The sequence below is a fragment of the Eretmochelys imbricata genome, chromosome 6 (genome assembly GCF_965152235.1).
Source record: "Eretmochelys imbricata isolate rEreImb1 chromosome 6, rEreImb1.hap1, whole genome shotgun sequence".
Taxonomy (NCBI): domain Eukaryota; kingdom Metazoa; phylum Chordata; order Testudines; family Cheloniidae; genus Eretmochelys; species Eretmochelys imbricata.
Genome location: NC_135577.1, coordinates 92,814,289 through 92,838,479, shown reverse-complemented (window position 1 = coordinate 92,838,479; position 24,191 = coordinate 92,814,289). Strand labels below are relative to the sequence as shown.

General features: G+C 44.6%; 1 protein-coding gene across 3 annotated transcripts in view; it reads right to left on the bottom strand.

Annotated features, from left to right (window-relative positions):
* ADCK1 (aarF domain containing kinase 1) overlaps positions 1 to 18,779 on the bottom strand; it is a 133,367-nt gene extending 114,588 nt beyond the window's left edge. For 2 of the 3 annotated variants that reach the window (XM_077819205.1, XM_077819206.1), the window contains exons 1-3: positions 18,520 to 18,779; positions 9,993 to 10,129; positions 1,607 to 1,690 (exon numbers count right to left, since the gene is read on the bottom strand). In XM_077819205.1, coding sequence (XP_077675331.1) covers positions 1,607 to 1,690; positions 9,993 to 10,129; positions 18,520 to 18,577 — 279 coding nt within the window. In that variant the 5' untranslated portion in view covers positions 18,578 to 18,779. The remainder of the gene's footprint in view (positions 1 to 1,606; positions 1,691 to 9,992; positions 10,130 to 18,519) is intronic. The other variant, XM_077819207.1, reaches the window with a different exon arrangement.
* Between the last annotated feature and the right edge of the window lie 5,412 nt (positions 18,780 to 24,191).

Sequence of the window (24,191 nt, the reverse complement as noted above, 5' to 3'; positions counted from 1 at the left end):
TCAAACTACAAGCAGTCTGTAGCACCGGCAACTCCACCATCTCAGCTTCTCTCCGAGCAGCTACAATGCAGCCCTTCTGCAGACCCAGGTTTCAAAGGTATAGTCTTTTTAAAACACTTCTAGTGCTGGGGAAGGTGCCAGATTGACAAGCCTGGGATCTGGAGGCTTCTGAGCCAACAGCTACAACTTAGGCAGCGGCAGAGCAAGCTTCCTCCCATCACAGTGCTCACAGGCCTGATCAACTCTAGGAGAGTTCAGTCTCCCGCTCAGTCCTTGGCCACTATGCTAAAGTTGCCAACACAGGTGTCAGTTGATTATGAGGGCAGGTTGTGTGCTGTGCACGCCTGTCCACTAGGAACTGAACTGAGAACCCACCACCTCTATTTGCATAGACTAATGGACAGCTGCCAGAAAGTCGTGATTTTCACTCACTACCAACCAGTGCTGGATTGGACCCAGCATCCAAGAGTGCAAGCCATAGTCCTCAGGGCTACTGGAGAGTTATGGAAATGGCAGAGACATGGGCAAACAGAGAGAGAAAGCTCCAGACTCCCAAATTTGTCAATCTGGCATCTACTACCAGTTTCTTAAAGTGCATCAGTGACACTCATCTGTGATCAGAAGAGCTACAATAAACATTATTTCTTTAGTTGAAGGGGAAGGTGAGAGCAACCACAGGTTGCTCTGCAAGACACTCCTAAGCACTTTGCATTAGTTAAACCAAAATATATGTTACTAAATACTAAGAGGAGTTGTGTGGGGCACTGGTGGTGGTAGTAAGGGGATGGATGGCCCAATCCACTAGCTCTTCACCTCAGGACACAGGAGTCTAACTCCTACATGTGTTAGGTGAAAAATTAAATAGGCTTGGTAGTCCTACTGCAAAATTACTGCCTAATTTGGCATAGATCAGCACAATCCATATTCTCTACACTGAAGAGTCCCTAGCTCTAGTTCGGCAGAGGGGCTGCAGGGCAGGGACAGGACTGAAACACAAGGATCTGTGGGTCAGGATTGAAGGGCACTGGCAGTGCAGGTGGGGAGGGCCCAGAACTGAGAAACAAGAGATCTGCTGGACAAGTTTGAGAGGCCTTTGCGGAGAGCTTGTACTTTATATCTTCATTCCTGTCACTACAGATGCTATTTTTATTCATATTAATTAGTTACATCAGAACACAGTGACAGAAAGCCTGGCAGCGAAGAGTCCCTTAGATTGCCCAATTACTTCTCAGTTTCTTCAGGGATGCTCTGCAGCCCTGACTGATCCCAGAGGATTCACCACTCGTCCACCATATCTGCCCCATGTTAATTCACTCAAACCTTGTGTTACAGCCTGCACCTACTAACTGGCCAAGCAGGACAGAGACAAGACTCTCTTGCTGTTGCTAAGCAACACAAGGCCACCTGTCTTCCCACTCCCCCAGCAGCTCAGTGCACTACATCAGTAGCACTGCACTTCAGTCTAAGCAGCAAGGAGCCTGAAGTGGGAATCATCCCAGTGGCTGACTGACTAAGCCAGTAGCTCGGTGGATTGCATTGCCTTTGGTAGAACTCTCTTTGCTTGCCAAGCCTCTGGGGACAGAGCCCTGTGCTGTGGTCACCTTACCTGCGATTTGAGGTAGGCATACTCCTGTGATCCATATGGGACACTCCGAAGAGAAGTGAGGTAGTCATAGGTGATAACAGCTGTCTGAAAACCAAGCCAGAAACAGTATGAAGACTCTGCAATAATCTCTGATCAAGCAACGAACTTTTATTAAAGGGACTCTTTCTATTTAGCTTTAGGCCCTAAATTTAAGTTTAGTTTAAAATAAAAGGGTCACAAGGAACAAAAAGTAATACAAATAAAAACATTCATGTCAATGAAAATCAGTGGTTTACACTTATGGAAAAATTCCCTGCAGGGCAGGAAACTCAGTAACATGGAACTATTAAAAACAAGTAATACTCTGTACTTCTAGAGCACCTTCTATTCCAGGCCATCAAAGCACTTTCCAGGCATTAATGAATTAAACATCCCAGCCCCCCTGGGAGATAGGTCAGGAAAATGTCCAAGTGGGGAAAATCAAAGGACAGAGTAGGGAAGTGACTTGGCCAGTGTCACTCAGTGAGTCAATTGCAGAGCCGGGAACAGAACTGAAAGAAGCCTGGATACCCAATCATGTGTCTTAGCCACAAGCCAGGTCCCACAATGTACATGACAAGCAGGATGTGAAACTAACCAGAAACAGCCTGAGGCTTGCATGTGAACGGGAGTCTTTCCCTTTTCCTCCTACCCAATCCCTGAAGGCAAATCCAAGATAGGCAATGTCAGAACAGCTGCCATGGTGTCAATTGTGATGTCTAAGCCATTACTGAAGGGATGGGTACTGGAGAGGTCAGACTACCACCCATCCGTACCACAGCTACTCCTGTGGTTTGGTAACTGATTAGCATTACAGTCACCTTCATTGGTTACAAATAGCACAATTCAGTTTGTATCCACGTAGCAGCTTTTCAGCTGTTGTACTCACACCTACTACACTACCTGGCTGTATTCATACCAGTGAGTGCTGGGAAAACCTGGGCAGCTAGCCCTTCCTCCTGGCCTCAGCCGGGGAGAGAGTGGCCAAAAGATATGCAAGCAGAGCAGCGGAAGGGGCAATGCTTTCTGGGATGTCCAATGCACAGAGAGAACCAGTCAACCTGGTTACAAAGATATAATATGGGGATCCAACTACATGCAAAAGAACAATGCTATGACCTAGTTAAGGAAGACAACCATGTAGCGAAGCTACCAGCAAGGGTGAAACACTCTTAGCTACCCTAGTTATTAACCCTGTTAACAATGTGACTGGGTGGACACAAACCATGTTTGGAGTTGACCAGGCAACTGGTCATAAACTGGTTAAAAGTTGTAATGTAGACAAGGTAACCCTTTTCAAGTGCCTAAGTGACCGATGGGCCTAAATCCTATTTCCACAAGAGACTCAGGCACTGAGGAGTGTAAGTTTCATTAAAATTAATGAGGAGTTAGGCTCTGAAGATCCTAGATCACGTTTGGAAATGGGACATACATGCTTTTGAAAATTTTATCCTAGGCCTAAAGTTCCTCTCTCTCTCCACAGTCAGGAAGGGCAGGAATGGAGATGGAAATATTCAGAGCATTTTCTCTAAGTTCTAGCAGCATTGGGCATGGAACACTTGTTGTTATGAACCACTTAATAGCAGATTCTCTGTAATGGAAGTCTTTTAATCAGGATTTGAGGATTTCAGTTACTCAGCCAGAGGCTGTGGGTCTATTACAGGAGTCGGTGCATGAGGTTCTGTGGCCTGCGATGTGCAGATCAGACTAGATGATCACAACAGTCCCTTCTGTTCTTAAAGTCTATGAGTCTAATTGTAGCACGTGCAATAAGAATTCCCATCTGGATTTCAATCTCCACTACCACCTCGGGGCTCAGTCCCTTTGTAATGACAAGGGCCATCTGCAACAAACAGATCTGGGGGGAGGGATAGCTCAGTGCGGGGGAGAGATAGCTCAGTGGTTTGAGCATTGGCCTGCTAAACCCAGGGTTGTGAGTTCAATCCTTGAGGGGGCCATCTGGGATCTGGGGCAAAAATTGGGGATTGGTCCTGCTTTGAGCAGGGGGTTGGACTAGATGACCTTCTGAGGTCCCTTCCAACCCTGATATTCTATGATTTCCAAAATCTCAAAACTTACGGGCATTTGATTCTGTGGTGGGATGATTGCCCAGCACCACTGTAAAACTTGATGGGCCCCCTTACACAAAGTACAGCCAATATGTTCACAAGCCCAGCTCTCTGGAGACAAAGGAGACAATGTCATTTCTGCATTAAAAAGAGAATCACTAGACATGAGCAATGGACAAACTGTGGAAGTCTCAGACAAGCCTCAACCCAAAGCTCTGTGCTCTGGGGTGAGGTTGGGAATCAGATACAAACAGGGTTTTGCACCTCCCTTTTTGAATGGAGGTTTCTGATATTTCCTGGTTTTGAAGTTGGAAACCTGTTAGGAGAAGCCTTTTCTTGTGATTTTTCAGCCCTTCCTGTCTCTGCTGAAGCCAGGAGCTGCAGAGGTACGTGAAGAAGTATTTGGAGAAAGACTTTACCAAGCATTTTCCAACATCAAAAAATAGCTTTGGAACAGGGGGACCTTTGGATCAGCTTTGGGTGAAGGTTTGGGCTGGTTCTTATGTTGTCTCTTGTCCATGAAGGTAATTATCACTTCCAACTTGAAAAGAACCAGCTACAGTATGCCCTGCATTACAGAGGAAGAGGGAATTTAATTAAGCAGTTACTAATTACATCGTAATCTTGAACAACAAATTAGTATTATGATGATTCTGATAGGCAACTCTGACATTGCTAAATCCCCAAAAGTGTCTCAGATGCACTTCAGCTAAGGCATAGGATGTTAACTTGATGCTTTCTGAAAAGGCAGATTCAGTGTTAGACCCTGGAAGAAGCAGAGGGCAAACAAAGCAGCTTTGTCAGATTTCTAATGCTATCCAGAATGCAGAGGTTTTCTTTGACTTGCTGCTATCCAGGCCCCGAAGAGCACCTCACTTCCATCAAAGATTAGTTCTTTGCACTCTGTGCTCCAGAGGAACTGATCTTCATAAGATATAAGAACACCTATGAGACCATCCAGTCCCTCTTGATGGCAATGCAGGATTAGTGCCCATAGTGCATTTTCCAGCCTTTAGTCGAGTCTAGTTTTAAAATTCTCAGAGGATGGAGCTTCCACTTTGAGTTATCCAGTTGCTGGCTTCCCACTCCCCTCAAGTTATCAGCTGATCTCCCCATCTCCTGGGAGGAGGTCCCCATTCAATGTCCCTGCCTTTCAGTGTTTTCTCTCTGCTGGTCCCACAAAGACTGACCAAGCATGAGCAAAACCCGATTCCCCAAACCTGAGCTTAGGCAAGAGTTTTCCCCCAAGCCACATAAGCAAGGAAGTTTAACAAGGACAGATGAATAAGCATGGATAAATTGAGAACTGATGCAAACCTTCTAGCAAAACTCAAACTCGTCAGAGGTCTGAGGATATAGTGGCAGGTCAGATTTGTTGTCTTCCCTCTCCACGTTTTTTTTTCATGTTTACAACTGTTGCTGCTGAATTTGGCCTGCACACGTCCCTGGAGACAGTGCCCCTAGCTGCAGCCTGGCTTTGCCCCAAGAGGTTGAGTTAAGCATCCACACTTTTGGGTACTTCTCTGAATATAACTTTTGAACATTTTGAAGTTCACCTACCATGATTGAAGCCCTCCCTCCCCCCAAAAAAATCACAAACAATTATGGAAGCTTACCAACTAAGTAGGGGTCTGCCCAGGCTGGATTAAAGGACAGGCATTATAGGCCCACATCAAGGTCCCAAGCTCCTAGAGTCACATGTTTGCAATAGAATCTAAGCCCTCATTTAAAGAAGTCTCCATCCCTTATAGTTAGGGAGAAACACTTGAAAATTAAGGAGTTAACACCCTCTGATCCTCATAAAGAGCAGATCCCTAGGGCTGGGAAGGCAAAGTCATTAGTGCAGCAGCATAGCAGAAATTCACACTGGAGCAACCTGACCATACGGGGCCTTATGTATGTTAGAAGAAATAAACCATTTTAAAAAGAATTCTACACATTTTTTAAAAAAAATAGAGTATTCCAGTACTTACAGGGGCTAGAGACCACCAGCAGATTTTATTGTGGGATATTCTGTTTGCGGCTGCTGCTGTAAAACCCTGTAATATGTGGAGGCAACATGGTCTAGTAGTGGATTGAGCCTGGGAGCAATGAACTGCTGACTTCTAACAGCTCTGCCACCGACACCCTCTGTGGCCATGGGCAAGTCACTGCACCTCTCTATACCTCAGTTTCCCTTGGGGTGTATGGATGATCAGTGGTTTTTGTACAGTGAACATAAGAACGGCCATATGGGGTCAGACCAATGGTCCATCTAGCCCAGTATCTGGTTGTGACGTTGCACTCCATATGTTTTTATGAAAATATGCTAATGAGTGTGACTATCATGCAACTGGAATATGCTTCATGCAAAAGGTCTCTTGTAAGGTATCATTACAAAGCTTAGAATCTACTGAGTGTGGTCATCCTATTTGTATGAATGTATCATTCTTGTATCTGAAACTAGGAATATAAAATATAACTCTGAGGTCTTACTGTAGTTATGCAAAGTGCGAGCCATTAATGATGGTTTAAAATCTTGATGGCTCCCATCAACAAAGACAATTGACTGTAGAAGGCTCGGTTTACTTGCAAGCCTTCCTGTGAGTCAGGCCTGGAAGAATGAAGGCTTCGGGTCTCAGAGACCACGTGACCATGTCACCTGGTACTGGAATCGATCTCAAACCTGGTGCTTTTCTATTTAGAAGGAGGGGTGGGGACCCAAAGAGACAAAAGATTCCCGCCTTGTGCCAAAGATGTATAAGGGGGTGGAACAGAACAAAGGGGGCTGCAATCATGAGAAATCCCCTAGCTACCACCTGAGCTGGAACAAGGACTGTACCAGGGAAGGGATTGGGCCCAGACTAGAAAGGAGTCTAGTCTGTGAAAGAAGCTTATTGGAACATCTCTGAGGGTGAGATTTACCTGCATTTAGTTTCTTACTGTAGTAGGCTTAGACTTGCGTGCTTTTGTTTTAATTTGCTTGGTAATTTACTTAGTTCTATCTGTTATTACTCGGAACCACTTAAATCCTACTTTTTATACTTAATAAAATTAATTCCTGGGGGAGCAAACAGCTGTGCATATCCCTTTATCAGTGTTATAGAGGGCGAACAATTTATGAGTTTACCCTGCATAAGCTTTATACAAAGTAAAACGGATTTATTTGGGGTTTGGACCCCATTGAGAACTGGGTATCTGGGTGCTAGAGACAGGAGCACTTCTTAAGCTGTATTCAGTTAAGTCTGCAGCTTCTGGGGGACATGGTTCAGACCTGAGTCTGTATTTGCAGCAGGGTAGCGTGTCTGGCTCAACAAGGCAGGGTACTGGAGTCCCAAGCTGGCAGGGAAAATGGGCTCAGAGGTAGTCTCAGACCATCAGGTGACAGTCCCAAGGGGGTCTCTGTGACCGAACCCGTCACACCGGTATTTCCACAGTGGTCAATGACAGGTGCTTTGAAGTGAATGAACAAAACAGGCAATCATTGAGTGATCCACTCCCAGCTTCCGGCAATCAGAGGCTACAGACACCGAGCACATGGGGTTGCATCCCTGAGCATCTTAGCTAATAGCCATTGATATACCTAGCCTTCATTAACTAATTCTTTTTTTTAACCCAGTTATACTTTTGACCCTCACAACATCCCCTGGCAACAAGTTCCATAAGTTAACTGTGCGTTGTGTGAAGAAGTACTTCCTTTTGTTTGTTTTAAATCTGCTGCCTATTAATTTCCATTGAGTGACCCCCAGTTCTTGTGTTATGTGAAGGAGTAACAACACTTCCACATTCACTTTCTCCGCACCATTCATGATTTTATGGACCTCTGTCATATCCCCCCTTAGCCATCTCTTTTCCAAGCTGAATAGTCCCAGTCTTTTTAATCTCTCTTTACAAAGAAGCTGTTCCGTACCCTTAATCATTTTTGTTAACCTTCTCTGTACCTTTTCCATTTCTAATATACCTTTTTTGAGATGGGGTTGTCCGGAACTGCACACACTATTCAAGGTGTGGGCGTACCATAGATTTATATAGTGTCATTATGATATTTTCTGTCTTATTATATATCCTTTTCCTAATGGTTCCTAACATCCTGTTATTTTTTTGACTACCACTGCACACTGAGCAGATGTTTTCAGAGAATGACTCCAAGATCACTTTCTTGAATGGTAACAGCTAATTTAGACCCCATCATTTTGTATGTGTAACAGGGATTATATTTTCTAATGCACATTACTCTGCATTTATCAACATTGAATTTCATCTGCCATTTTCTTGCCCAGTCATCTAATTTTGTGAGATCCCAGCTCTTCACAGTCTGCTTTGGACTTAACTATCATGAGTCATTTTGTATCCTCTGCAAATTTGGCCACCTCACTTTTTTCCAGGTCATTTATGACTAAGTTGAACAGCACTGGTGCCAGTACATATCTCTGGGAGACACCATATTTACCTCTCTACAATCTGAAAACTGACCATTATATTCCTTCCCTTGGTTTCCTGTCTTTTAACCAATTACAGATCCATGAGAGGACCTCCCCTCTTATCCCATGACTGCTTACTTTGCTTAAGAGCCTTTGGTGACGGACCTTGTCAAAGGCTTTCTGAAGTCCAAGTGCACTGTATCCACAGGATCACCCTTGTCCACATACAGTATTGTTGACCCCCTCAGATAATTCTAATAGATTGGTGAGGCATGATTTATCTTTATAAAAGCCATGTTGACTCTTCCCTAACAAATCATGTTCATCTATATGTCTGCTAACTATAGTAAAGAACAGAATTTCAACCAATTTGCCTGGTACTGAAGTTAGGCTTATCGGCCTGTAATTGCCAGATCACCTCTGGAGTCTTTTTTAAAAATCAGCATCACATTAGCTATTCTCCAGTCATCTAGTACAGAAGCTGATTTAAGTGATAGGTTACATACCACCTTTAGTAGTTCTGCAATTTCATACTGGAGTTCCTTTAGAACTCTTGGGTGAATACCATCTGGGCCTGGTTACTTATCACTATTTAACTTATCAGTTTGTTCCAAAACCTCCTCTACTGACTCCTTAGTCTGGGACACTGAAATGATAAAGTGCTAAGTACCATACTTTGCATTATTTTTAATAAGGTGGTGGGAGTTGATGTTTCTGCCATACACTTCCAAAACAAACATCTTCTTAGGTCCCAGACATTCCTCACATCACTTTCTGCTCTGGCCTACACATCTTTCCAGCCTGCATGTATACACGGTAATGGATTCTGAGATCAGCTACAGAACCTACTTCTTGCAGTCCTGCTCTCAGGAGGCGCTCCTTGTAATTCTCACTAATGAAGCGTTTTTAAAAAGTGCAGACGATGCAGGCTGACAGCTGCTTAGCACCAGGGGCTTGTAAGTGATGGAATTCCTGGCCTGAAGCGACAAACGTATGGCACAACAGAGGTGCAGGGCAGACTGATCTCCTACACAGTTACTGATCTTCCTTGTTTCTGGCTGCTAATGCCTCTCCAGAGAGGGCTCTCATGGAGAGGGTCACAACCTGTCTGGCTGTCAGCTGCCATGCTCATGTTTTTGGATGCTGCGATCAACATCTGTGGTGAAATGAAGGTAACACGCATCCAGGACTAGTGGGGCTCTTCGGCATTTATTTTAGAAACAGTGTGTGTGCTGCCCCCACATGAGTCTCCTGCCTTACCTCTCCCATTTTACCCTTTCCCTGACAATAATCCCCCACAAAACACATTCAGACACCTTCCCCTCCCCAAATTCCTCCCACTAAGGACCCCTAGAGACAAAGATTACAGGCAGGGTCCCAACACAGTATTCATTCAGCAACATGGTCCTTTCAATGAGCTGTTATTGCAGGGGAAAGAGGAGCCACCATCAAGGATGTGGTAAGCAGCTTCAAAGCAAAATGACTGGAAAAAGCAGTGGGGTGATGCAAAGGACTGAGTTCTGGATAAGAAGTGGATGAAGGGGATGTGGGGTAAAGAGCCATAGCAAAGTGGGTGTAGGCCCCACAGGGCTGTCCAGATTGAGTCCTCAATAAGGTATGTGTTCACTCATTGTCACAGCGTCTCTCTTCCTCTTCACTGTAAATTACCGGCTAGCCCTCCTACGTGTTTAACCTCTTTTCCCCACACAAATAATAAAACAGAGAAAAACCCAAATTCCTGGAGCTCAGAGCCAACTATGCTCTTGAAATATATCAATACAGTAAACTAAGCACCAGGACTGAGCTCCTGTGAACTACATTTCCCTCTTGAGGATCCTTCTAACCCAGCCAGTAAATCTCTCACCCTACCCTCACACAACCTGCCAGGGTGCAACTTACTGTGGCAATGGCTCTGCCCACCCGAACAGCTCCAAAATCATTGGGATCCAGGTACTTGCTGCTGTACAGGTAGAAACCAGAGCTGGCTGCTGCCAGAGAGACAAGTTTCAAGGCCCTTCTGGCCATCCTGGCGACCACTGCAGAGACACAAAACAGGAACTTTCACCACTTGAGTGGAAGAAGGGAGTACATGAAGAACAATTCAGGCCAACCTTGGCCAAAAATTCAAAGTCATCCAAATGCTTCCTTCCAGAACTCATTTTTCAGGTTGATCAGCTGTCAAGTGAGCATATGAAGGCCTGTTAGGGCAGAGGACCCTATTAGTGCAGGCCTCATGGTTTCTATCTCTGGCTATGAGAGGAGAGTGTGGTCTAGTGCTTAAAGCAGGGGCCCTGGGAAACAAGTCTTCCAAGTTTTCGTAATCCCCGCTCTGCCACTGACTGGAGAGCTGCCTGGCCATGCCTCTGTGTGGGAGCCGGGGAGGGGACATGCTGCTGCTTCTGGGAGCTGCTTGAGGTAAGCGCCATCCAGAGCCTGCACTCCTGAGCCTCTCCCTGCGCCCTAACCCCCTGTCCCAGCCCTGATCCCCCTCCCACCCTCCAAACCCCTGGGTCCCACCCTGGAGCACCCTCCTACACCCCAAACTCCTCATCCCCAGCCACACACCCCAGCCACACCCCCAGTCGGAGCCCTCACCCCCCCCCGCCACCCCAGCCCAGAGCCCCCTCTTGCACCCTGAACTCCTCATTTCTGGCCCCAACCAGAACCCTCACCCCTTCCAGCACCCAACCCAATTTTGTGAGCATTCATGGCCTGCCACACAATTTCTATTCCCAGATGTGGCCCTCGGGCAAAAAAGTTTGCCCATGCCTGGTATAGATCATAATAAGACCACAAGCCCAGGGAGAGAAGGATAATTTCAGGAGTTTAGGGAAGGAAGGAGAGTCCTAATCAAGGGGGACGAGTGTGAAAGGGGCTTGCTTGGTCCTGGGAAGGAAACCAGGTGATTTGGGGAGATCCAAAATGGGGAGTGAATAAAATGAAGGTGGATGATTGGACTTAGGTGAAATAAGATGGAGAGTGGGGATACCTGATGCTGGTGAGGGTAACCCTGAGAGTTGTAGGTTGACGAGGGTCTGAGAAGAAAGTTTGTGGGGTAGGGAGGTGATGAGAAGGAGCTGAGCGGTTCAAAAGATGGTTTGCAGACTTGATGTATGAAGAGAGGGAAATTGTGACATGTTGGAGGTGCTTGGAGGAGTAGGACTGACTTGGAGGGGGCCTAGCAGGTACAGGGGTGCTGGAATCATGGTTCTGCACCCAAAATGAATAGCACTTGTAGTCTTATACCTATACCACCCCCCCGCCTCGGTGCTACAATACTTACAAAGTGGGATCTGAGTTACTACAGAGAATTCTTTCCTGGGTATCTGACTGGTGAATCTTTCCCTATGCTCAGGGTTCAGCTGATCGCCATATTTGGGGTCAGGAAGGAATTTTCCTCCGGGGCAGATTGGAAGAGGCCCTGGAGGTTTTTCTCCTTCCTCTATAGCATGAAGCACAGGTCGCTCGCTGGAGGATTCTCTTCTCCTTGAAGTCTTTAAACCATAATTTGAGGACTTCAATAGCTCAGACATAGGTGAGAGGTTTATTGCAGGATTGGGTGGGCAAGATTCTGTGGCCTGCATTGTGCAGGAGGTCAGACTAGATGATCATAATGGTCCCTTCTGACCTTAATGTCTACGAATCTATACTTCTCTGTGCCTTAGTTTCATAGTGATCAGTAGGCAGGTGCACAAGGAGCTCTGTTCTAAGCTTGTTATTATACTGCAATAGTTGTCTACTGCCTAGAGGCCACAAATAAAAGATCAGGACTCCACTGTGCTAGACACTGTACATACATAAAACTAAAAGATGGTCCCTAGCCCGAAAGGGTTTACAATCTAAGTATAAAACAAGAGACAACAGGAGCATAAAACAAACAGCAGGAGCACAAGGCAACAGTGAGTCAGTTATGATTAGTGTAATAAGCAGTAGTCACAGCACACCAGCTTCCTAACCATTATCATGAGTTTTGTAGGCTTTAGTAGGTTTTAAAAGGGGATTTAAAAGAGGACAGTTACAGATTTTTACAGGGAGCTCCTCCCATCGTAGGAAACAAAAAGGTGCCTGTTGAAAAATGTTCCAAATGGACAGGCAAGGCTGTCATTATTGATTGAGTGGAGGGGTGAGGGGCAATGTCTCAATAGATGATAGGGTAGAGATATTCCATAAAGTGCCTTAAAAGTAAAAACAAGTAGTTTCTGCTTGACGCAGTGGAAAAGGGGAGCCAGTAGAAGGAGGCAAAGAAGGGGGTGACCTGGCCAAAGTGACAAGCCAAGAAGATACCTGCCTTCTCATCATCATAGGGGAAGAGGCAAAAAATGAATAATCATTTACGATCCTGCCTGAGGCAGTATGGTCCAATAGTTAGAATATGAGACTGGTAATCATGAGACCAGCGTTCTAGTCCGGGTTTTGCCTTTAGCTCAACATATGATCTTGAGCAAACCTCTTAACTTCTCACTCTCGGTTTCCCTATAAAGTGGGGAAAACAATAATATACCTGTTTCCCTTCTTTAAAGGGCTGTATTAACTACTTATGTTTGTAAAGTGCTTTGAACATGAATTTTATAAGTTCTATTATTATTAATTGAGGCATTTTAGGGTTGGGCAGTTTTGTTTTAATGTTAGGCTCTAACTAGATTTCCCCCCCTCCCCAAAGGATTTCATGATGTGTCAAAAGCTCTTTAACATTCTCTCTTACCTCTAACATTGTCCTTCCCTGCTTTATTAAATGACACTTTTGATTATTCAAACCTGGAAAGTGTTTACAAATCCACTGTACTTTTTTCCCCTCATTCCATTGATGCAGTTTTTCCTTTTATACTTCATTTATCTTTGGCAATGGAATTAGGAGGGTCAGTTTCATTTTCCGTTTCTAATCAATTTCACCCCAGTTAAGAAAGCCTAAGGCTTCTGGTTTAGATACCCAGCAATTAAAGGAAAAAAATTATCCACATTTCTTTTTTACTTCTATCACAGATCACTACAATCACTTGTGAGTACGCTCTCCCTAATGGCAGGCCTTGGGGCTCTACTTCACTCCAAGGGGAGTCCTATGATTCTACCACTCTTAGACTAGATCCCAGATTTCAGCATCCCTGTTCCACAGAGGGGCTCCTTCAGAACAGTCAGTTTGGTCTGGTTCCCGCAGGAATCGGGAACTTGGAAACTTTGGCCTGGATCCAAAAAGCAATCTAAGAGTCACAATGTTGAACATCACAGAGCCTAACTTTCAGGTACCTAGAAAAAAGTCACAGAACAACTCTGCAACCCACAAAGCCCGAGTTAGGTACGCAGGCTTCCTATATAATGAATGGGGAGAGTTAGGTGCCTTAGAATGAAGTTCATAAAAGCAAGCATGCTAGGCGGGGAGCCATCTAAACTAGCCAATGGGAGATGCTGACAACAGGGGTGTGTGCTAAGCCCTGTCCCTCTCACACCATTAGGAACCTATCTCTGTGATCCATGATCCTGGAGACAGGTGGCTTAGGCACCTAAATTGTTTCTTGAGGGAGGAGTTAGGCACCTTCCTTGCTCCACACAAAACAGCCAGAGGAGGTGGCAGGGGAAGAGAGAGAGAGACAGAGGGAGAAAATCAAACTTGGGTCTCCCACATCCCAGCTGAGTGCTTGGTAAATTGTTCCATCGGTTAATTACTCTCACTGTTAAAGATTTATGCCAAACTGTTAAAGATTTATCTCCAAACTGAAATTTTCCTAGCTTCAACTTCCAGCCATTGGATCATGGGACACTTTTCTCTGCTCATTATTAAATATTTCTTCCCCACGCAGGAACTTACAGACTGTAATCAAGTTATCCCCTTAACCTTCTCTTTGTTCCACTAAACAGACTGAGCTCTTTGAGTCAATCACTATAAGGCATGTTTTCTAATCCCTTCATCATTCTGGTGGTTCATCCCTGAACCATCTCCAATTTATCAACATTCTTCATAAATTGTGCACACCAGAACTGGACACAGTATTCCAGCAGCAGCCACACCAACACTACATACAGAGGTAAAACAATCTCTCCACTTGTACTCCAGCTTCCCCTGTTTATGCATCCAAGGATTGCATCAGCCCTTTTGGCCACAGCATAGCACTAGGACCTCATGTTCAGCTGATTATCCACCACCACACCTAAATCTTTTTCAGAGTCACTGCTTCTCAGGATAGAGTCCCCTATCCTGTAAGTATGGCCTACATTCTTTCTTCCTACGAGTGTGTGTGTATATATATATACACACACACACACTTAGCTATATTAAAATGCATATTGTTTGTTTGCATTCAGCTTACCAAGCAATCCAAATCACTCTGTATTAGTGACTTGTCCTCACCAAACACCTATATACAACTGTGGTCTCCAGGCACAAACAATGGAGCACACCATATCTAAGTGTCCCCTTCGTCCTTTCACAGGGGCCTGAAGGACATTCACCAGGACAATGTGATGGCTATCAAATCTAGATATAAATTTGTAGTTGTTGCTACCTACCCAAGCCATACAAAAAAAGACGACCACCTGTCCTCTTCATTATTTACCATTCCCTCAATTTTTGCGTCATCTGCAACCTTTACCTGTGATGATTTTATGCTTTCTTCCAGGTAAAAATGTTAAATAGCACAACGCCAAGACCAAATCTCTGCAGGACCACCCACTCAATGATGGTTCCCCATTTACCATTACATTTTGAGACATATCAGCTAGCCAGTTTTTAATCCATTTAATGTGTGTCGTGTCAATTTTACATTGTTCTAGTTTTTTAATCAAAATGCTGCATGGTACCATATCAAACACCTTTCGGAAGTCTTAGTGTTGATGTAATATACTATTATCTTTATCAATCAAATTTATAACACCCTCATAAAAAAAAATCAAGTTAGTTTAACAGGATCTGTTTTCCATAAATGCATGTTGCTTGACATTCACTATACTATCCTCCTTTAATTCTTTATTAATCGAGTTCCATAGCAGCCAATCCATTATCTTGCCCAGGACCTTCATCAAGGGCCAGATTTTGCATGGGACCAGATCATGCCTCCTAGATCAAGCCCCGCACAGGAGTTAGGCATTCATCCGCCTATCTTCCCCCAGTTTGTGGATCATTCTGGGGCTTAGGCAGGAGATACGCATCAGGCTGCCTAGAGGGAGGCAGCAATGTACATGCTCAGAGGCAGAAACTTAGGTGCCTAGGAAACTTTCACCCTGAAAACTTAGGTACCAACACCTACAGCATTTCACAGGAGTTTCATGGATTGCAGTGGAGCCTAAACTGGGATTTAAACACCTAAATGTGGGGTTTAGGTGCCTAAATCCCTTTGTATATTGGGGGTCTTTGTAACTAGAAGGGAACAGTTCATCCTTTTCAATACAAGGCATTATCGGTGAACAGAAATGGGTTAAAACAATAAAGGTCTACACGGCATGAATCTTACTTAACCTTTATTCCGTCTTTGCAAGTTTTAGGTAACTGCCACCCAACCTAATACCCTAGCAGACAGCCCCTCACATTCTCTTAGCATCTCCTTGTCAAAGCCTATCCCCCCTTCCTCTCTACAAAGGTGTCTTTAAGGGTTTAGCGTCCCTTTGATCCTAGGTTCAGGCCAGGGAAAAATAAACTTGCAAGCCTGGTTGGAGCCAAGCAGGTGGGCATTTCCCAATTAATGACTCCCACAGGGTTCCCTTAAGGACCGTTGGTATTCTCTCTAGAAGCATCTCATCTCTGACATTATTTCATCACCTGTTTGTTTCTCCCCAACAATCTCCTTTGATTTAACTCATTGCAATCAAGCAGAATAATATCAAACAGGTAAACTGAGCCACATATACTTTTCATAGAAATATTACAGAAATGCCCCAGGCTCTCCACAATCTCCAAAATATTTTATGGAATAGTTTGAATTAATAACATTTCTAGTCCTATTTTTTGATAAATTTGAGGCCTAAACTACTTGGTAGTGTCTCCTTTCAACAAAGAAAAAAACATGTGTGTCTCTTTTGTTTGTTTTCTTCCCTTCTTTATTATTAAGAACATTTGTCTGAAAACAGGATATAGGTCCATCCGTTCCCACATCTTATTCCCACCTGAAGCCACATTCTGCAGTTTGTGACATCACAGCTATTTCCACTAATTGGAACATCACAAGCAGAGGCTGACAACTTTAGGTGGGAAATAATCAGCAGGAGCAGCAGAGCTCTTAAGCAAGAAAGATCCTGTTTTCATGCTAATATCTCTTAGTAATAAAAAGGGGGGGAGGCAAAAATAACTCCAATATAAGAGATAGAAATAGACTTGGCAGAACCAATTGTATCTCAAGGTTTTCCGTAAGGTGTCAGTGAGTCTTTACCATGTAAATGAGCTATTGCGAAATCCCTAGGGGTATCTTAAAGACACTGTCAGCTGTGAAATATGCCTCTCAATGTAACTGCCTTTCATTATTAAGATCTTTGCTAATGAATCACCTGCTGCTCTTCCTCTATAGACAAACTGGCTTCTTTGACTTTCACTTGACTTAGTCCATGATGCAGCTTAAGTACCATGTGTGTCACTTACAACCAAACTGACCTGAGCTCCCACATTCAATCATTTGACTTGTGTAACTATAGATCCTGCATTGTATGTGTGGAACAACTATGAGCCTGCTTGCAATAATTAATTAAATAAATAAATGATAATAAAATATTTAGCATCTTCACATTTTGTTTTGTGTTTGTTTTCTTTTCATTGACTTTCATACTAGTGAAAGTTGCTCCAATTAGTCAGCACACAGATACTGCACACGCAGCAAAGGCATGTTTATTCACCAAAGTATCTGAGCCTTGCCCCGGAGAGACATCCCTTCTACACATGAAGGAGGAATTAAGTCTCTGACCTCTGCAATCCTTGGTCTCTCATCTGAGATAGACAGCAAAGAAAACCAATGATGCCTGTATAACTTTTCATATAGGCCATTAAACAACCACCAGATAACGACGATCGTCAGTCACTACGGACCTTAACAAGATGCAGACTGGGGACCCTAGCGCTATTCACACCATTTCAATGTTTGCAATAATATGAGCGAAAGGACTAAATGTTAAACTTATATATGATTTAAGCTATTTATTTGTGACTGGACTTTCAAGAGGTCCTGAGCACCTGCAGCTGCCTAAAGCCAATGGCCCTTGAGGTGCTGAACACTTCTGAAAATCAGGCCATTGATTTTTCTCAACTCAATTAAGCTTTGTGGGAGGATGCAGTTTTCAGATAAGGCAACATGCAGAGGATAGAAATTAAAACCAGAGGATGGCACTTCATGAGGAACCCTAGATCTTCAGCCACAATCACAGATGCAGCAGTTACCCTCATGGCAGTGAAACGAAAGAGTCCAGAGTATTCTAAACGTCTCCGGTGCCCTACACTGCCGGCAAAGAAGAACTGAGGCAACGCGGCAGTAATTACAATGGTAAGCACTGTGCTGTGAGGTAACCCCCACTACCAGCCTGCTTCAGGGGTCTCTGTGCCAACTGCGCTCCTCGTCTTACTTTTAGCAGGAGGGCCGAAGACGAGATTTTACCAGCGAGTAACACTGTGGGTGTCCCAGTGAACACGAGACAGAAACACTGAATGCATCCGATGAAGTGAGCTGTAGCTGTAGCTCACGAAAGCTCATGCTCAAATAAATTGGGTAGTCCCTAAGGTGCCACTAGTCCTCCTTTTCTTTTTGCGGATACAGACTAACACGGCCGCTACTCAGAAACAATGAGGAGTCCTTGTGGCACCTTAGAGACTAACACATTTATTTGGGCATAAGCTTTCCTGGGCTAGAACCCACTTCATCAGATGCAGGGAGTGAAAAATACAATAAGCAGTACATATATTACAGCAGATGAATACAGAGGCTCTGAGACCGACCCCACGCTGAGGGCGCCCCCTTCCAAACGAGCGCCAGGGAGGAGGCGCTAACGGAGCCGACCAGGCGGGGACTTGGGGAAAGCAGGGGTTGGTAGCTGCGGGGACGCAGTGCGCTTGGGCTGCGGGCGGCGAGAAGAGGAGGGCGGCACAGGGGGCGCTGCTTAGGGAAGCTGGCCGCGCCGAGAAGGACACGCGGCGCGGGGCGGCTGCGAGTGGAGGCCAGAAGCGGAGACGACCGGGAGAAGGAGGCTGGGGTAGGGGTGGAGGCTGTCCGGCGGCAGGGCCAGGGGCACTGAGAAGCGGGGATTGGAGGCAGGGCCGGACCGCGCCGCCCGGCGAGCGTGCGGTCGCGGGGGGGTGTTCGCCCCAGCCCGCCACCTCCGAACCGGCCGGCTCCCGATTAGTTACACAACGTTCTAAATTCCACGCGGCGCAGCCCCTCCCCCGGTGACAGTGGGGGCCTCCCTCCTCTCTCTCCAGGGACCACCCTCCCCGCAGCAGGTGGAGGGGGCCGCTCCATGTACTTACCGGCTTCCCGGCACCTCGACGCTTTTACCTGGAGAAAACGGAGACCTCCTCCCTGCATATGGTACGGCCTCGCCCCCGCACGGCATGCTGGACCTTGTAGTCCTGTGCTGGTCCCAACCCCGTAGGCCCCAGGATGGGGAGGGCCCTCGAGAACTACAGGCGTTTGGCCCTAGGCGAGTTCACTGACGAGATTAGGAGGGGGGTGTTTTGTCACGTGGGCACTGCTGGTGAGTGAGGCCGGCTCCACCACCACCTGCTCGTCAGCCTGCATTCTGTATGGACCAGATCCTGAATGTGCTCTGGAGCAATAAACTATGGGCAGTAAAGGTTTTTTGGCAGGAGCAAGATAATCCATCTTCTGCAGTTGCTGCCAGTTTATCTCAAACAAAACAATAAAACTGCTGTCCAATCAGTCTTTCCCAATCAAGAGTAACAGCCGTGTTAGTCTGTATTCACAAAAAGAAAAGGAATACTTGTGGCACCTTAGAGACTAACCAATATATTTGAGCGTAAGCTTTCATGAGCTACAGCTCACTTCATCGGTGAGCTGTAGCTCACGAAAGCGTATGCTCAAATAAATTGGTTAGTCTCTAAGGTGCCACAAATATTCCTTTTCTTTTTCCCAATCAAGTGTCCAATGAAATACAGGTACCTGGAGTTGGAGTTTTGTTGCCTTAAACAAGATCATGAACTTTCTGATGATTTGTTAGATTTATCAAATCATTAAAAGTCCTGAAACAAGTAAACAGCATGAAAATATAACGGAAGCTACTGGAGTAACCAGGGGACAGGGACCTTGGAAATACCACAGATGGATGGGAATGATCCTCAGTCTCAGTGCTAGTATCTATCTGAAATGTATATGTGCATCATTTACTCCTTGGGGAATTCTGCGCCAAAAAAATAAAAATTCTGTGCACAATATTTTAAAATTCTGCATATTTTATCTGTCAAAATAGCACAATATAATCATGTCAATTGCAATTATTTTGGTAATTTATTTTAAAATGCCAGTCAGCAAGTAATGTCTGTAACAATACACACACACAAAAGATTCAGGAAATGTTTGTGGTGGGACTGTTTTTGTTTTGTTTAAATGGATTCCTTACTACGCATATTAATACAGAACTATGAATAATTCATTTAAACTACAATACAGAAACATATTTCCCCATCCCCTCAGAAGCAGTCCAAAGCCTTAGGGGAGTCAAGGGTAACGGAGGAGCTGAGGGAGAGGGAAGGAGCCTGTGAGTGAACCTAGAGGGTTGTTAAGCGTGGGTGGGAGAAGTATGGAACAAGGTTGTGGCGGGGATTGTTAGGGAGTTGGGGAGCCTGCCTCATGCAGACCCTGGCTGACACCTAGCTTCTCCCATTTAGTCAGGCACATCTACCCCTGTCCCCACGCGGCCCTGCAGCTCCACTCCCATTCAGCCCCAGCTCAATGGTGTCACCCCACTAGCACCTGAGACCGTGCCCAAGTCTGTGCTACCCACTAGCCCTTCTGAACCCTACTCTATGACCCCCCAGCAGCCCTGTGTTCCCCGCTCTCTCCATCCCATGCCTCCTCACCTGGCCCCACTGTGAGGAGCGCAGTCTCTTCCCCCTCCCTCTCTGCCAGCTGGCTGCCTTCTCTTCTGATGCCACAGCAACCCCTCGTGGACGAAAGGTGTAATTGCAGTGCCTCTCCACCAGAGCCTATATTCTGCAGACAGAAAAAATATGTTGGGGACATGAATTCTGCCAAGAGAAAACTGTGCGCATCAGTAACAATAAAACTGTTAACAACAAGGGAAAGATTTTCAGGAGTGATGGGAAAAGCTTTCTCTGCAGCTGGCCTTCAGCTAGCAATTTCCTTATTGTGAGAAATAAGAATGATGACAAATCTTACCATATTGAAGAGTAAATGTAAAACTAAGCTCTTCACCAAAGCCTTCCCAGAATGATGATGATGATGATGATAAACAGAAAAACAAAAAAGCCTAAATACATGCTTGGGAACAGAGGACCAAAGAAGAGAATGTTAAAATCTTGATGAGTTAGCATAATTACTGTGAGGCATTCAGATTCTATGGTATAAATACCTTGTTAGATAACTACCCACTGAAACATTTAATAGATATCATTCTCCAATAAAATATTTTTTCATTGGAAAACAGTGACAATCAATTCCATTTTCCAACCAGCATCCCTGTAATGAAGATAAGATGGACTTCAATAGCAGCTGTGTAATCCGTAGTGGGAAATAAAAGAATTCAAGATAAAATTGAGGAGACAGAATTTAGAACTGATCCTACCAAAAACAAAGGGGGTGGGGGTGACAAATCAATGATAGCTAAGCAAGGATGTAAAAAAGCAGAATGAGACAAAAGAGAATAATACAGTCCACATCTCTCAGAGATATTGTTTCAGGCTGTGTGCAGATTCAGGCAAACATCACTACATTGGCTGCACTCTGTTCATATTTTCAAGGTTTCTTTTGCAGCTAAAAGAAGTAGAAACTTTTTCTTACATGAAATCTTGGATTCTGAAGTACAAAGTCTCAGCCTCCCAAAAAACCACACTGAAGCAAACTAGCCCAATTCAACTCCTGTACCAAAGTAAGATTCCTGCTGGCCATCTTCTTTCCTAGATATATTATTCTCAGGATGAATGTCATTTTCTCTAAGCTTCTGTGAGCAACTGTCAAGCAGGTGACCCAGAAAACCTTCCTCTTGGGATCCCTGGTGGACAACAGACAATATATTGTTAATTTTCCTTAATGTTCAAAATATGATCAAAACTATATCTTGGACTTCTGCTACACTCAGTCCCAATCTCTTTCTCACTGTCCATGTCTGACTCGCCTATCCTCCACACACACATACATACACTCTCAAATAAAGACAAGAGTGCAGTGAGGATTAATGGTGGAACATTGCCCCCTGAGAAATTAAACATCACAGTCAGGAATGGCAAAGTTAAGGTTGATTGCTCTGGTTGGTGTAAGTACAGAGGGCAGTTTCTGAGCTGAAAGGGGAGTGAGTGAAGCATCCCAGCATATTGTGAGCCTCTCCATTATACTTATAACAATGTTGACAAAGGTGAGCCCCACAAGTGGTGTTAATATGGGACACAGAGCAAACAATGAGAAGAGAGATTTGGATCATGTAGGTAACTGTGAAAATAGGAGGGAAATTAGTGCAGACCAAATATAAAATAATAGTCAGGGTCACAGTAGGAGACAATCTAGCCAATACGAGCTAAAGATCTGCTCCTGCTGCTTTTAGAGTCACTGAGAGTTTTGCAAGAGTCACATTGGTTTTAGTGCAAGCAAGATCATGACCTCAACTGAGCTCATTCCGGATCATTGATCAGGAACAGATTTTGGGAGTGACAACTGGAAAATCATTGATGCTATCAGCCTAGTGCTCAGCTAGAAGGCAACTCCCTACCCTCAGTCACCCTCCAGTCACAACTCCCTGCTGCTAAACAAGATGCTAAACAGTAGCAGCCCTGACTACCAATCTTTAGCTCTAATCATTAGATCAGTAGCCTTGGCACTGTTCCCATCAAAAGGGGTTGCGCATGTCAGCATCTGATTTCTATTGGTCTTCCCTGCAGAAACTAGGTGATATTGCTTCAAAATAATCCTATTCTTACAGCACTCAGTTAAACAGCCTGAAGATGGGGCTGTGGGGGAGAAAGAACAAGACTTTTGTAGCATAATGTCATGTGCCCAAGTGCGCTAGGCAATTATGTAACCAAAGCTAAACCATTCTATATTTAGAATAAGCACCTAGTTAGAGTGGTCAGAGCTCTTTTGTGTGAGCCTACGCTGGGGTACACAAGAAAGAGCTTGGCACAGAATAAAGATGCTATCTTTGATTCCATTTTCCTTTCAACTAGTGAATAAAATAAATCTCAGAGTATCCCAAATGGCCAAGAAATAGGAAAAAACATTTCCTTTGATTTTTGGTAAATATGCATCCCTTATGTGAATAAAGCAACAAGTCTGAGACATTGAAACACACCCACAGTGCTCACAGCCTTGCTGCCCCAGAGCCACCGTGGGAAGAGTTCAGTCAGATTGTGTGAAGAGAAGATGGTAGGGCATTTTGGCCTTCCCTGCAATGAATCAGCCTCATCCACTTTTCTCTCTCTCTCATAAATTCCTTTTGATTAAAGAGATATCTAAAGAAATCTGAAAAGTCTCTCTGGTACCAGCCCTCCCTGGAGTACAGGGAGAGGAGAGATCAAAAGGAACTCACAGAACATGTGATCCTGTGACCTTGGGGTCCTAGTGGAATAGTCTGAGCCCTAACCAGAGAGCATTCTGGGGTAGATGATGGCTTTGCAAATAGCGCAGTGGGAAGGATTGGATGATCCAGTCGGCCCTTCCTAATGTCTGTGATCTGTCATGATCTGCTGTGGGTGGCTAGTGAGGTAAATATTGAGCCAGATCCTCTGCTGGTATAAATGTTTGTAGCTCTGTTGAAGTCAGTGGAGCTATGCCAATTGACATCAGCTAACAATCTGGCCCCTCGAGCCCAGGGTTACTAGAAATCTGTTTCAGAAATATTTTCAGGCTCTATTAATTCAGGTCACCAGATGAAATTATATTACAACATCTATAATATTATAGCATTGCATGGCTGTAGGACTGATGAATGGGCACACCAAGATGGGTAACACGGAACAACACCATCTGGATATTGTTCCGTAGTACAGGTTAACATGCCTTCAGAGGGCTTTCACTGGGTCAAACTCATGCAAATTGTGGGGCAAAGACACAAAAGGAGACATTAGGTTCATCAGGTCCAACTTTAAATAAAGGACTCAAATGTGTCATCTTTACACAGCTAATGGAAAGCACATAGCTGTCTGTGTAATGGCAGCCATCCCATCTCCACTGGGATCTTGTCACTACTAGGGCTAGACTACATCAGTACTGGAGGGGGTACCTCCAAAGAAAACCTACCTGCTGCATTTGGTAATTCAGTCGGAGCTGATCTTCCCATTGAGTTAGTAGTGACCCAATACCTGAGTGTGGCCTTAGAGCTGCTGTGTTCCTTGAGTTGCTATGTTTTCAATGAGATGTAAAACCAATCTTGTGGTCTTTGAATAGCCTCTGGCACTTTTCATAACAGTCAAAGAGTTTGACCCTGTGTCCTGGATAAATTCCAGCTTGGGTAATTATGTTCCACCTCCATAAATTCCTGGCAGTTTCAATTGGTTACGGGATTCTCCTTCACTTCCTGTTCGAGGCTGTTCCATGCTGTTGCTAAGCCATCGTGTTTCACTTTTGAGGAGGCTTCATATCAGCAGTGGACGAAATACTACCAGCATCTACTTTGCAAACCACTCTGGAGTCCTGGAAGGCACTATGGAAATGCATGAGATTATTATTGTTTTCCTGAATTATTTCACTTTCCTCCAAAGTGTAACAAATTACAGAAATTAAACCCAGCATCCCTTTCAATGATCCCAGATAATACACATGCAGCTCAAAGAATTAGAGACTTTGACAAAAGCACTAATGGGCCCTGTGACCCTATTTTTCCCCAGATGTAATTATTTCTTTTGAATGCTGCCTGTAACCTTTGGAAAAATGTAAAGCACAAGGGTTGCCAATGTGGCTGAACCTTTCTGCCTGAGATAAGACTTTTCTTTTTAATTTTTCTGTTTGGCAGTTT